Source organism: Chelonia mydas, chromosome 10 (assembly GCF_015237465.2).
Source record: "Chelonia mydas isolate rCheMyd1 chromosome 10, rCheMyd1.pri.v2, whole genome shotgun sequence".
NCBI lineage: Eukaryota > Metazoa > Chordata > Testudines > Cheloniidae > Chelonia > Chelonia mydas.
In genome coordinates, this window is record NC_051250.2 from 82,403,692 (window position 1) to 82,417,902 (window position 14,211).

The 14,211-nt window shown below is 42.8% G+C and overlaps 1 protein-coding gene across 3 annotated transcripts in view; it reads right to left on the reverse strand.

Moving 5' to 3' along the window:
• The window catches only part of BLM (BLM RecQ like helicase), a 34,694-nt gene extending 21,878 nt beyond the window's left edge, over nucleotides 1–12,816 (reverse strand). The window contains exons 1-7 of one of the 3 annotated variants that reach the window (XM_037911114.2): nucleotides 12,699–12,816; nucleotides 10,374–10,472; nucleotides 8,795–9,525; nucleotides 6,232–6,430; nucleotides 5,637–5,752; nucleotides 4,470–4,602; nucleotides 329–1,119 (exon numbers count right to left, since the gene is read on the reverse strand). In XM_037911114.2, the coding sequence (XP_037767042.1) occupies nucleotides 329–1,119; nucleotides 4,470–4,602; nucleotides 5,637–5,752; nucleotides 6,232–6,430; nucleotides 8,795–9,525; nucleotides 10,374–10,471 (2,068 nt within the window). In that variant the 5' untranslated portion in view covers nucleotide 10,472; nucleotides 12,699–12,816. Of the gene's footprint in view, nucleotides 1–328; nucleotides 1,120–4,469; nucleotides 4,603–5,636; nucleotides 5,753–6,231; nucleotides 6,431–8,794; nucleotides 9,526–10,373; nucleotides 10,473–12,617 lie in introns of those variants that run through there. The other 2 variants (XM_037911112.2, XM_043523263.1) reach the window with 2 other exon arrangements.
• Between the last annotated feature and the right edge of the window lie 1,395 nt (nucleotides 12,817–14,211).

Genomic DNA, 14,211 nt, shown 5'->3' on the forward strand with positions numbered 1-14,211 from the left:
CGAAGTTAATTCCAAGTCACCTGCCTAGTTCTAATGCTTGCAGGATTGTTACTATAATAAATACATTTGTTTCAAATTTTGCAAAGCTGAAGCTGCTAAAAGTCAGAAACCTGCCCTGCAAATACACATTGCTGTGAAGTGTGATTTGATTAGACGAAAGAGCATGTTACCTAGAAATTGTGACCTTGCAATTAGTAATACACCAGTAGAAATTTCCACAACAAAATATACTTACAGTCTATCGTAAATTACTTAAATTCACCCTTCACAATACTTTTTAGCATATAATTTTTGCTATGATAAATTAATCAGAATTAGTATAATTTACCTGAGCAGTTCTTGGCTGACACCAAGATATTTGGTTTTGAAACAACAGGATTAGATATAGGGCTAGTTTCCTTGACTGTCGAAAATGACTTCAATAATGATTTTGCAGATTGACCTTCCCTGATAGGTTGGTATAGTGGTGTAGATGTCTTTTCATTTGCTGAAACATACAGTGGATTATCCCACCTCTCATCAAAATCATCATCAAGAACAAAATTATCAAGATCAAAGTCTATGTCCCTTGCTCCTAAATTGTCATCTTCTCCTATGTTATTAATACTAGTAGAACTTTTATTTTCAACTTTCAAAGTAGTGCTTGTTACAGGCATTTCTGAAAAGAGGCAGCTTCCATCCTTTTCCATCCTTGGTTTTTCACACCAACTACTGTTGAAAGAGGATATCTCAGAGTGAAAGCTGAGTGATGTTCTTTCTTTGACATCCATCTTCGAAAAAGAAAGTCCTGCATTTTTTGTGATGTTGGTATCCAGGGCAGCACACTGCAAAAAATTTGATATACCTGAGGTATCTAGGGTTTGAAGTTTTGTTGTAGAGAAGGTGCTCATATTAAGGTTTCCTTGACATTCGACAGCAACAGAAAGTTTAGAGGGAACTTTCGTAAATTTGAATGAGTTTCCTTCAGAGTTTAAGCTATACTTTTGACCTGACTGAACAGGAATGCTGTAATCCATAGAGGTAACATGCCCAGGATGGGATTTCCAGTTTGAGGCAAAGAGCATACCTAAGTCACTTTTGTTTGCATTTGCATCAATATGATTAGCTAACAGTTCTCTCCTGAAAAAACAAAAAACAAAACAAAACACAAGAGTAGTAAGACATCATAAATTCTACAACACTCATAAATATTGTCTTTTGTCTTCTGCCACCACAGGAAAAAATAAGGCTTCCTTAAAATATACAAATAAAGTGAGTTAGTTTAACACAACTGTGCCAGAATTCTGGTGTTTAAAAATTGTAGAGCAGAGGTTCCCAAACTATTGCTGACCCCTGTGGGAGAGCAATAAGGTTATCAAGGGGGCATGAAGACCTGATGGTGCCCATGCTGAAAGGCTGGAGTCAGGAGGGGGCTCTGTCTGGCAGGGAAAGCAGACAGGGCTCTGTGCAGGTGGTTGCAGCTGCCAGGACCAGGCTCCCTGCCCACCTCACTCCCACATTGCTACACCAGTAGCAGCCACCAACAAGCAGTCACGCATTTCTGCTGGGGAGGCTGGCAGAGACTCTGCAAGCAGGGAACGGAAGGCTATACCCCAGGACTACTGACACCACTGCCAGACAAAGCCCCCTCCTGACCCTTCAGTGCAGCTCCAGGGTACAGAGCCCCATCCACTTGGCCTGCCAGACAGATCCTGCGCAGGAAAAGCAGGCAGGGTCACACACAAAGGCTAGAGTCAGAAGGATGCCCCGTCCAGCAGGAGGCCAGTACTCACATGGTACATCTCTCCATTCCCCCCCGATCCCAGGGCCCTTCAGTGTTGCCCTGTTCACCTCCCCTGCACAGGTGAGGAGTGACACAGGCAGGGAGCTGGTTCCCGCAGCCAAGACTGCCTGACTGCTGAAGGGAACAGAAGCCCCCTCCTGACTCCAGCCTTTCAGCACCCCATCCGCCCCCCATGATTACAGGATACTCCTCCCCCATAATCCCATTGAAAAGAGGGGGTATGTGCATGGGACATGAATCTCTGAAGTGGGGCTTAGCAAAAAAAAGTTTGGGAACCTTTTCACAAGCTAGGAAATTTCCTATTCTCCAACAGCCAAGGACAAAACCAAAAAAACGGTCCAGACAAGTGAAGCAGCTTTGAAGAAGCTTTAAGTGCAGCTATGATTTGTTAAAGGGCCTAATAGGAGCTTCCATATCCATATTTTGCTCTATGAAATGTTTCCTGATTTGTAAAACCAACTGTACAAAAAGAAGAGAGTGCAATGGCTGGCTTCAGGAACCACCACTTACCTCTCCAGACTCCTAGACAGTCAGGATTACTGGTCAGAGAGAGGATGAAATGAAAATAAGTTCTTATTTGCACATCCTCTCTCCTTCTAGGTTACTCTGCAATTCTACATTGCTTGGCAGAGGCTAAAAAACAAAAAATCTGTCAAGTATCTTGCTGAATTAGACTACTGGGTTTGAAATTTGTAACAATGGCTGAACAGAGACAGACATTATTAAATCCAAACCAGGTAAGAGCAAATGTAACAGTACCATTGGGGAAGGGAGGAAGGAGGAGGGAGAGTGAGAGTGGTAGTTAGATATAACAAATTATATAATCTCTGGATTTTGAAATCACTTTTTCCAGATGTAAAAACTTATACCTGCTTAAGACAGAATTTGTTACTATTTTGTTTTTTCTGCTTCTGTTTTGTTTCCTGACAGTACTAAGTTAAAGACCAAAAGCATTCCATTTGTATTTTTTTCTCACTGTAAATTATGTAGACAGCTTTTCTTGATTCTCAAGATAGAAGACAGTTCTGTGAATATGCTTAATCATTCTGACACTGACCCAACAGACCTTTATCAGATTGAGTTAGCTGACTAACTTAGGCCCCAATCCTGCAAATATATGTTTAATTTTACTTGTTTAACCCCCTTGAAGTCCAGGGACTACAAATATGCTTAAAGTTAAACGTGCATAAGCGTTTGCTATACCTGCACCCTGGAGATTCTGAGATCAAAGATACAGTATTGAGATCTGAGTAGTTATCAGATATCTTAAGAAAAAGGAAAAACTTTTTATGGAAGAAAAACTGTTGATACTTTATTTTTATAATTTTTTAAACTTGTCTTTTGTTATGAATCTCAATTATTAAGAAATGATAAATAAAAAGAAAAAAAACTTTCAATTAAAAAGTAAAATAATTGAATGTCCTAGCAAAAAGATTTAAATCCTTGGTTTTGCTACCAGCATGCCACTGAAGTAATGTTATAAATAGATAATCCTCGAACACAGTTGGAGGGGGAAATAGTTTTAATAGTTTAATAACTATGGGCCCCAATTTGAAGAAAATGAAAATAATATGCTTGAGCTATATTATTTTCCCTATCTATTTCTTAAAGACTTAAAAGATTGGGATTGTTTACTTTAGAAAGGAGAATAAGAAGGGACATTATAAAAGTATATAGAATAATGAACGGTGTAGAAAAGAAAAGGAGTACTTGTGGCACCTTAGAGACTAACCAGTTTATTTGAGCATGAGCTTTCGTGAGCTACAGCTCACTTCATCGGATGCATAGCATATCGTGGAAACTGCAGAAGACATTATATACACACAGAGACCATGAAACAAAACTTCCTCCCACCCCACTCTCCTGCTGGTAGATTGGGAGCTTGTATTCTCCTGTCTCGTAACACAAGAAAAAAAACTGGGAACTTCAAACCAATAAAATGAATACTTTTCACACACTGCATAATTAGACTATAGAACCATTGGCACAACAAGATTAAAAACAGGATTAGACAGACAATTATAGGAAAAACTAGTATATCTAGAGTCATAATTGTTAATCCTAACAAAAATGTTGGCAGGAATATTAAACCTCATGCTTCAGGACTTAAGGCAATCTCTAACTATTAGAAACCAGGGTTAGACCTAATGCAGAGGGCAGATTATCCCATTTCTGCCTGTCACAGGGGTTCTTCCTCTGATGTGTCTGGTACTGGGCACTGTCAGAGAAAGGATAATGGACTAGCTGGACCTCAAATTTGATTCAGTCTGGCAGTTTCTGTTCTTACAGATCCCTGATTATTCTATCCAAAAAGAGTTAACACTTCTACACCATTGAAAAGATCATTTCATTTACTCAGGAATATTAACTTGTTTAAAAATATCAGCTGCCACCTTACCAGTCTGATAGAAAACACATACAATCAAAAAGGAGTACTTGTGGCACCTTAGAGACTAACAAATTTATTTGAGCATAAGCTTTCGTGAGCTACAGCTCACTTCAAAGTGAGCTGTAGCTCATGAAAGCTTATGCTCAAATAAATTTGTTAGTCTCTAAGGTGCCACAAGTACCCCTTTTCTTTTTGCGAATACAGATTAACACGGCTGCTACTCTGAAACATACAATCAAGATGCTGATGCACACAAAAATGTAGAAGTAGTACTAAAGACTCCTAATTAAAACACACCTGAGACTTCTCTGTTGAAGAAGGTCATTCCCACAAGACAAAGACTTAAGTTCATGTATTGGGATAGAATCTACTAGTTTACAGATGTCCTCCATCACACTGAAGAGATGCTGTTCCAAACTTAAGAATTCATCTGCAAAGTAATATAGTATACATTTAATAAAGTTTTAATTATGTGATGTCAATATTTTCCCCAAATGACAAAGAAAAATGTAATATGTATAAAAGTTTAAACAACTTTAAAATATACCAAATAAGCAATGTAATTATTAGCAATCAAAAGACTATTCCTATACATGCAACATTAAGTTTTAAGCTATTATATATATTACACACATACCTATGTACTTTTTTTTTTGCGCCCGTGGAACTGGTTTTTAATGCAGTTGCACAGGTGGAACCCAGGGCACAATTTGGCCCTTAAATTGAAAGTTGGCAAACAGTTTTGTTGATGGTGCACAAGAAAAAAATATGATCAAGCTCTGTCTCCCAGAGTCTGGCTTCCAGAATAGAACCGTTAACTAACCCACATTGCACATATGTTTTTAGTAATGTTGAATGTGTAACTTCATATATGAAATATGTAAAGCCTGGGAGAGTTTATATTACTCTGAGCCATAACCTGTTATATGCCTGGACTGTCTGTTTAAATTTACAGTCTTAATGTTGCACCAATGGTAAAACCTTACCTTCAATACAAGAATTGCAAAATTCTTTACAAATGTTAATTTAGCTCAACGCTCCTTATAAAATGAGTATCATCTCCATAGTTAAAAAAAAAAAGGGTGGGGGGGGACGACAAGCATTAAAAATTAAGAGGAAACATTTTCTAGAGAGATCACTTTGGGAACTCAGTTTGACACCTTATGAGTGCTCATCACTTCAGAAAATCAGGCCCAAGATATCCCTGGCAGGGCACCCAGGAACAGATGGCCTCAAAAGAGTCCAGTGATTCTGGCTAAGTGATGTGCCCAAGGTTACATAGCAAGTAAATGGTAGAATCAGGAACGGAACTCCAAATCTCCTGCCTCCTAGTCCTGTGCTTTAACCACTAGCAAATGCTCATTCCTGTAGCACAGTAGATGAAGAACATGAGAACAAAAGGAATTGCACACCCTTCAAGAGACATTTAATGCATAGATGTTTCAGCTGAAGTGTTTCTCATACCTGCATGCTCTATACTGGTCCCACTGGTAGGCTGCTTTGTGATGATTTTCCCAGGTTTTGACAGACTGTTATCAATCATTAATTTTCCATCTACAGCAGGTTCTTTGAAAATATTACTAATATTAAAATGAAAAGTCATTAAAACACATATCAATAAATCAAATTATTTTCATGGGAGGAGAAATTAATTTGCATGCTTAGGATAACAATTTTATGCACTATGTATATTATACAAAACTACTTAACTCTCAAAAACGAGTGAACCCCAAGTAAATAATTGAGTAAGTCCATCTTCCACCCACCCAATTCACAACCAAATTAGGCCCTTGATACAGGCTTGGCTAGGGTGGAAATGGTGCTTCCTGTGAAGCTAACACCACTCTGAGCATAGCAGAAGACTGCATTTCATGACACTCATTATTGCCAATTGCTACACTGCCATTCGTTCAAGAAACAAGATCTCAGATCTATTCATTCACCCAGTCAATTCAGCCAGTAACATTTTAACAAGTGGAGATTTTAGGACTAGCATCCTTTTTTAACCTGTTTAAACCATCCTAGTGATAAACATTTGCTATAGTGAATTTTGTTTTACCTAATGTTTTTTATAGAAGATGAGGAAGAAAGCACTTCTTCCTCTGGAGAGGGTGGAATAAAATCTAGGTAATCATCCTCCTCAATTCCAGTGTAATCAGGAGTCTCATCCCATCCTTTAGCCAGTTCCTTCAATGAATGGCTATTCTTCTCATCCTCATTTAGCTTTTGTTGGCCATTATACTGTTTTTTACTGAGAGCTGAAACAGAAGAGAGATGTTGGGCAAGATTATAACTTTTTCTTCATTTTGGAAATAACCAAAGACGCAACTGAAAAAAAGAACAATGAAGCTTTACTACCTAGGATTCTATATATTTCAAATGGAGTTTATTATTTCTCAACTTTAATAAATGATACGACTCTATTCCCACAACAGTGTTCTTTTGCATAAAAAGCAAATCCCTCCAAAATAATTTTAAATAAGTGGCTTAGAAAACTGGGGCATTACAAAGGACAAAAATGGTGCTTCTTCAAACACAACTTCTATAAAGTACATCTTGCAGATTTTTCTTATTATAGTACAAGTGTCTTCTCAAGAGCTGAAACTTCAAAACATTACGGAGTAGTTACAGCTTCTATAGCTGAACTAGAAAACTAACCTTATAAACAGAAGCCATCTCCATAATATGGATTAAGTATTATAGATTTTTAGAGTTTATGTATTCTTCCCTCATTTGTAGTGTAAGGTAGAAGTTCCCAAACTGTGGGGCACACAAAGAGGTTATCGAGGGGTACAAAGACTTGACAGGGGTGCACTGGAGGTCCGGGGTCAGCAGGGGACTCTGTACAAAATGGAAGTAGATGGGGCTCTATACAGGTGGTCTCAGCTACCAGGACCAGGCTCCCTGTCTTTCTTGCTGCTCCACTGTCACAGCTGCAGCAGCCACCAATGGACAGTTACCTTCCTCTACTGGGGTAGCACCAGGGACTATGTGAGCAGGGAGCGGAAAGCTGAACTACTGACCCTTCCCTGCCAGTCAGAGCCCCCTGCTGACCCCAACCCTTCAGCACAGTTCTAGGGCACAGAGCCCTGTCCTCTGCTGGAAAGAGCCTGTGCAGGGGAAGCTGATAGAGCTGTGCTCAAGGGCTGGGGTCAGCAAGGAACTCTGTTCAGCAGGGGGCCAGTACTCAAGGAGTGCAGATGTCTGCTCCCCTCCTGACAGGCAAGGAACGGAGTCCAGGCAGCTGAGACCAAATGACCACTGCAGGGACCAGGCGGCTTCCTCAACTGCCATATGGTGAGTTTCTCACCCCGTCACTCCTCCAGGAGATTCCGGGCACCCCTCATGAGTACAGGGCACCCCTCTCCCCTTAGAAAAAGGGTGTGCACGCATAGGACATGAATCTCTAAACGGGGGTTCAGCCAGAAAAAAAAATGTTTGGGAATCTCTGGTATACGGATGATGTTTCTGATCTAAGGCCCACTCTATACACTTTTTTTGCACTGGTATAACTATTTGTTAGGTGTGCAATTTTTTTTAAATGAGAGAGTCATACCAATACAACCCTTAGTGTAGACACAGTTATACTAGCATAAAGATACCATATACAGGTAAAGCCTATTTCCCTTCTTGTATGAGAATAGTTATACCAGTATAAAGCATCTTTATTCTGATATAACTGCATCCATGCTTGGGGGGGGAGGGGGTGGCAAGCGAGGGGGGCGGGGGGAGGTGTACCATTTTAAAGCAGTACAATGTGTGTTTAGACAAGACCTAATATCTATTCTAATTACTTGACCTCCCTATTGTGAGAATTAAATGAGGTATCTTTAGCAAAATATGGATTCTTCAGAAATGTGAGAAATCACATCCTGACTGCTGAGGTGGTTTTCGTTATTCACTATGCCATTAAGATATTACAGTCTAAGGATAAAGTACCTATTCCTTTCCATAAGGAAAATGAAGAATAAGAATCTACCCTATGTAACAATCAAGAAACATTAAGCACAAAAAGAAAAGGAGTACTTGTGGCACCTTAGAGACTAAAATTTATTTAGAGGCTAAAGCAAACAATGAGCAGCTAAGCGGGAAACAGCTCAAAGTTAACAGATAGTAAACTCCCCATTTCATGCACTTTTTAAATGTAATGGATTAAAATGCTGTGATACAGATTAATTTCTATTACTCAATATTTCCCATAGTCACACTGAACTATAAATGGAAACTGAAAGCACTTGCAATGAATTAAAACTGGGAGTCTAATTTCACTGCAGCATCTGCAAGTGCCTCTTTTTTTCCTGAATGCTACTCCAGGAGATCTTCCTTCTCCAACAGTACATTATAGGGCTTACTGGTTTTTCCCCAGGAGTGAAAGTCCATTGTCAAACAGATGTTCTAAACATCATTGATGGCACTTTCTACAACAAAATCCATATGCTACACACTTAGACCCTGATTTTCAGCTCCCTGATTTGACTTTAGTTAGAATGGTGAGGGCTAGGCACTTCTGAGAATCAAACCCTTAGTGTGTAGACCTGAAAATAGTCCTCTAAGTTTACTATGACATCAGGCCAATTTTATTTGAAATATTACATATAAAATACATTAAGAGAATGCATTACCTGTATGAGTTTCTTCTTTTTCGTCACTCAGAATAGTTTCTGTAGACAACTTTTTCTCTTGAAGATCTTCACCTAAAAGTCTTTTACAATCTTTGGGATCTGAAACATCAAGACAAATCAAAGATCTGTTTGATAGAGCTGGCTGTTTGTCATTCAGTGATTTTTCATCATTCTCAGAAAGACGTTTTGACAGTCGTTGCTCACTGTTCACAGTCCTGGATGCCTTAGATAATCTAACTGTACAGGAATTGGATATTTGAAGAGTCTTGCTGGGTTTTACAATTGGATTTTTGGGGGACAAAACCAATGGTTTTGAGTTTTGTTTTCCAGATATATCAAAGTCATCTATGTCATCCCAGTCATCTTCTATAGTAATAATGGAGTCATCTGAACAATTGTGGTCTACTTTCTGGGAAGCAGAATCACCTGGTTTCTTGCTTACATTCTCTTCCTTTCTAGGAGGTAAATCATTTGAAACTTGCTGGGAACATTCAAAAGAATTTAACGATATCCAGTTTGGACAAAGTTGTTGTATTTCGTGCTGTTTGGATGTCTTCTCAAAGAGGTCATTGATTTTTATCTGCTTATCCTTCGATGTGGGAAAAGATGCAACAGATTTAGTCTGGAAAGTATTAACGTCCTTCTCCTTCAAAGCAGAGCTCTTTGTTACACTGAAACAGTTTATGGATACAGCATTACCTGGAGCACTTTTCTTTTTGAAAGTGAAACCTCTGCAAAATAAAATGTATTTTTTCAGAGTTTTTAACATTGTAATATTTACTTACTTTTGGAAAAACAAAAATAAAGCTACATTTCATCAACATCAAAAATCACTTCACACAGACCAAATATCAAAAGTGTGCATTTAACATAACTGAGAAGCTATTGGTAGCTATTTTTTCTGAATTCTATATTTCAGTCTCACACATAGGCATTCTAGCTTTTAATGAATTATAGTATTTATTTTATGTGGATAAAGCACCCTAAATGCCATAGATTATGATTTATGTCCATAATTATGTATCTTAAGTCATTTTAACCAAGTGTTACAAGGTGCTGCGCACACAAGGCTCCCTCTGACTAGAATGGAAGTTGTGGGTGCTAACAGAACCTCTGAAAATCAGGCCATTTGGCCTTAAGTAGCATGACTTTTGCTTTGAACATCACTCAGATGTTAAGAAGTTTACTTCAATATTGATAAAAACATATTTCATACTTTGATACTCAGTAGCATAAAGCAGCATGTCACCAGAAGTAGTGGTCTGGATTCCATGCAGTTAGTAAGAAAATTATATTTTAGTTTGATTGTAGTGAGTGTAGTTTTTCCAGGCCAATTAAACAAGAAGCCTATCTTGGCCACTCCATGGAAGCCCACATAATCCATTCTACTAGGAGACACAGAAGAATATTTTTTAAAAAACCCAGAAGTAGGCCATCTGTTTAATTTTCTGCATCAACTTTCAGCAGAGAAATTGTAAAGAAAAAAAAAAGACCAGAACCCAAACTGACAAAAGTTGACAACCATGGTACTTTACTTTGTTATTTTTGATGATGAGCAGCAAGCTAGATTGATACTTACGCTGCTTTATGTTTTGGAAGAGCTAGTTTATTGTGAGTTCCTTTTGCTGAATGAAGCTCTAGCTGCTTCTGGAGGTTGTTCTGTGGAAGATCAGCCATGCTATCCAAAAAAAAAAAAAAAAAGACGATTTAAGATATTACATTAAGAATATCACTGGCTACACAAACTCTCCTATGGGTTCAAACTAAGGCGGCTTTTTGAAATTTTGCCATCTGCAGGCTATTTTTGTGGAAGAGTGATATACTGGGCATTGATGATTACAAGTGTAAATATGGGCAGTAAGGGTGCTAACAATCTTTGACAGATTACGGTATATACATTGCTTCCCTAATAAGACCAAAAAATTCATCCTATCATCATCATAACAGGAAAGGTTAAAAGAGTTAAAGTAAAATAAGACCATATAAGAGACATACCCAGTAGGCTAATTTAAAAGTAAGCAGAGCTCTGTGAACAAAAGTAGATTTAAGTTTGTTAAATTGTAAAGTGCTACGGAATCTTTCATGATGAAAGGTGCTATGTAAGTGTAAGTGATTACACAGCACATTTCCGATTCAAGACATTACTTGTGAGTGACCAATAAAGCAAAGTTACCGTTATGCCAAGCTGAAATGGTTTAGACATTTATCTGTAAAAGTATCAATCACTATAGGGTGTAAGAGAAGCTTTAGGTTATCCAGGCTTTTTATTTTATTTTATTTAAAGATATGTGGATTTTTAGAAAGGCATAAGCAGAAGGACCCATTTAATGCCTCCCTCCAAGATCAGCTTCTCTATTCAGGTACTGTAGCACCTCTTATGTGGAAATGTCATCACCACCAATTGGCTCAAGTCATGGTGCAGCTTAAAACTGAGAACAGGAATTAATATGAACTAGGTTAAAAAACAGAAACCCTTAACAGTCAGGCTTAAACCATTATTGGTAGTGGCTGAATCAAGAGGGTGCCAAAATACCAAAGTGCAACTGTCATCACACCAGAATATTATGGACCGTTCAGAGCGGCATACGCAAGAGGACCTGAAAGATGTTGAAAACAGCATGCATAATAATAGCTCTCAAAGTTAGGGTTATGCAGCAGGTGCTAGTGGGAGAGCAAGTTCTATGATTACCAAAAATTCAGGTGGATTAACAGAAAATTCCTGTGATGTTTGATTTCAGAGTAGCAGCCATGTTAGTCTGTATTCGCAAAAAGGAAAGGAGTACTTGTGGCACATTAGAGACTAACAAATTTATTTGAGCATAAGCTTTCGTGAGCTATAGCATCCGATGAAGTGAGCTGTAGCTTATGCTCAAATAAATTTGTTAGTCTCTAAGGTGCCACAAGTCCTCCTTTTCTTTTTGTGATGTTTGAGGACTTGTCTACCTTAAAAGACTATCAAAAGTTTGAACATGATCATGAACTGCGCCAGATAACAAAGAGGGCCACAGTGTGGTAGCCTGCAGAAAGGAGGGCAAATCACATTCTGCAGGGTCAGCGAAATGCAATTGAATTGCGAGTCTGACACGTTGCCCCAAACTGTTGTTCTGTGGTGACGTGCGCTGGCAAACGGCTGCCATGTTTCACCCCAAGGATCCTGTCAGCTTAGCAGCAACTGAAGCCATCCTTGTCAGACTCGGGGCCTTCGGGATCCTTGTCAGACTCGGGGCCTTCGGGATGCTTCACGGCAGCCACAGCAGATGCTCTGGGGACATGCTGTTGCAGTTAGGCAGAAGCTTCGTGGCCTTTTTTTTTTTTTTTGGGGGGGGGGGGGGGGGGGGGGAGGGATCGCTCAGTGGTTTGAGCACTGGCCTGCTAAGCCCAGGGTCCTGAGTTCAATCCTTGAGGGGGCCATTTAGGGATCTGGAGCAAAAATTGGGGATCGGTCCTGCTTTGAGCAGGCGGTTGGACCAGATGACCTCCTGAGGTCCCCTCCAGCCCGGAGAGTCTATGATTTTCCTCCCGAGCGGCCGGGCGGGTCCCCGCCCCGTTCGGTGGCTCGAAGGCAGGGCTCCTGCCGCGGCCTGCCCCCCGAGCGCCTCTCCCCGTAGGACAGGCGGGGGCCACCGCCAAGGCGCTGGAGCCAGGCCTGGGGCCGTTTCTGGGGGTAGCCTCCCCCCGGGACCCCCCCGAGCCAGCTAGGGCGAGGAGCGGGAGCAGGCTCGAGGGGGCCCTGCCCGGCCGGCCGGAGCCGCGGCCACCGACCGTGCCTGTGTTAGCGCCGGGCCCTTCCCCGGCCCCGGCCCCGGCCCCGCTGCCCCCTCACCTGTCCCAGCCGCGCGGCCCGGGCCGGCCCCCTCCTGGGCCCCCGCGCGCCCCGCTCCCTTCGCATTTGGCGCCAACCCACCTCCCTGGAGTGCGGCTTCCCCATTGGCTGCAGGACTCGGGGGGGAAGTGACGACAGGACAGGACAGGACAGAACAGAACGCTTCCGTTCCGTTCCGTCCCCTCCCCCCCCCCCCGGAAGCAGCCGGCAGCGCTTTAGGGTTGTGCGCGGTCAGCGCTGGCCGGCCGGGCTTTCTGGGTGATTCCATTCCAGGGCGGGGGGGAGCACAAGTTTGGGGCCATTCCATTGTGGAGGGGGGGCTAACTAATTTCAAGACTGGGACTGTCCGTTCTGGCGCGACTTCAGGGCGAACTTATTCTGGACATGGGGGTGGGTCAGGATCACTCCATTCTGCAGCTGGCCGGGGTGTGTGTGTGAGGATCACTCCATTCTGCAACTGGCGGCGGGGGGGGGTCAGGATCACTCCATTCTGCAGCTGGGGGGGGGGTATGAGGATCACTCCATTCTGCAGCGGGGGGGCGGTTTGGTGGTGTCAGGATCACTCCATTCGGCAGCTGGGGGGGGTTGGTGGTGTCAGGGTCACTCCATTCTGCAGCTGGCGGGGGGGGGTCAAGGTCACTCCATTCTGCAGCTGGGGGGGGGGTTTGGTGGTGTCAGGGTCACTCCATTCTGCAGCTGGCGGGGGGGGTCAAGGTCACTCCATTCTGCAGCTGGGGGGGGGTGAGGATCACTCCATTCTGCAGGGGGGGGGGCGGTTTGGTGGTGTCAGGATCACTCCATTCGGCAGCTGGGGGGGGGTTTGGTGGTGTCAGGGTCACTCCATTCTGCAGCTGGCGGGGGGGGTCAAGGTCACTCCATTCTGCAGCTGGGGGGGGTTCTGGAGCACATCATTCTGGGTGGGTTGTTGGGTGGCTATTCCATATTCCCCACCCTGACGACCCCCCTGGAACGGGGATGCAGCCCCTCCCCCGTCTGGGGCATTGCCCTTCCTGCCAGCCTGGGCGGTTTGCTGTTGGGGCGTCGCGGGGTGAACGGGGCTCAGCCTCGATCGCAGGGCCTGCTCAGAGGGCAGTGCTGAGCCCGTTACGGCCAGGGTCGTGACCTAGGCCGGGACCCTGCTGACTCGTTATCCGTGGGGAGGATAACGAGCGCCCTGGGAATCAGGGTGTCACTTCGCCTGGGCTGCAATACAGCAGAGCGTCCCCGGCCCCCCACCCTTCAGCTTAACAGGAAACCTCCATCCCCTAGCCCCCCTCCTGCAGCGTTTGTCCTGGCCCCAGTCGGACGCCATCCTGGCCAGGCACTGCCCCTGTGCACCCCGTCCCTGCGTGGCGCCGAGCACCCGGCTCTCCCCACGCTGGCGCGCAGACAGGGTGCACGGTGAAGCCTGGCCTTGGAGAGCTCTGAGTCGGCTCTGGCGTACGCCAGAAGCTGTGCAGACTCAAAAGACAGGGTGTGCAGAGGTCACATAAAGCCACTTTTGTGACACCCTCAATCTCTGTCCCAGGTGCAGGAACAGAGGAACAGACAGGATATGTTTCATATCTGACACAGATGGAGTGGAGTGTTTGTG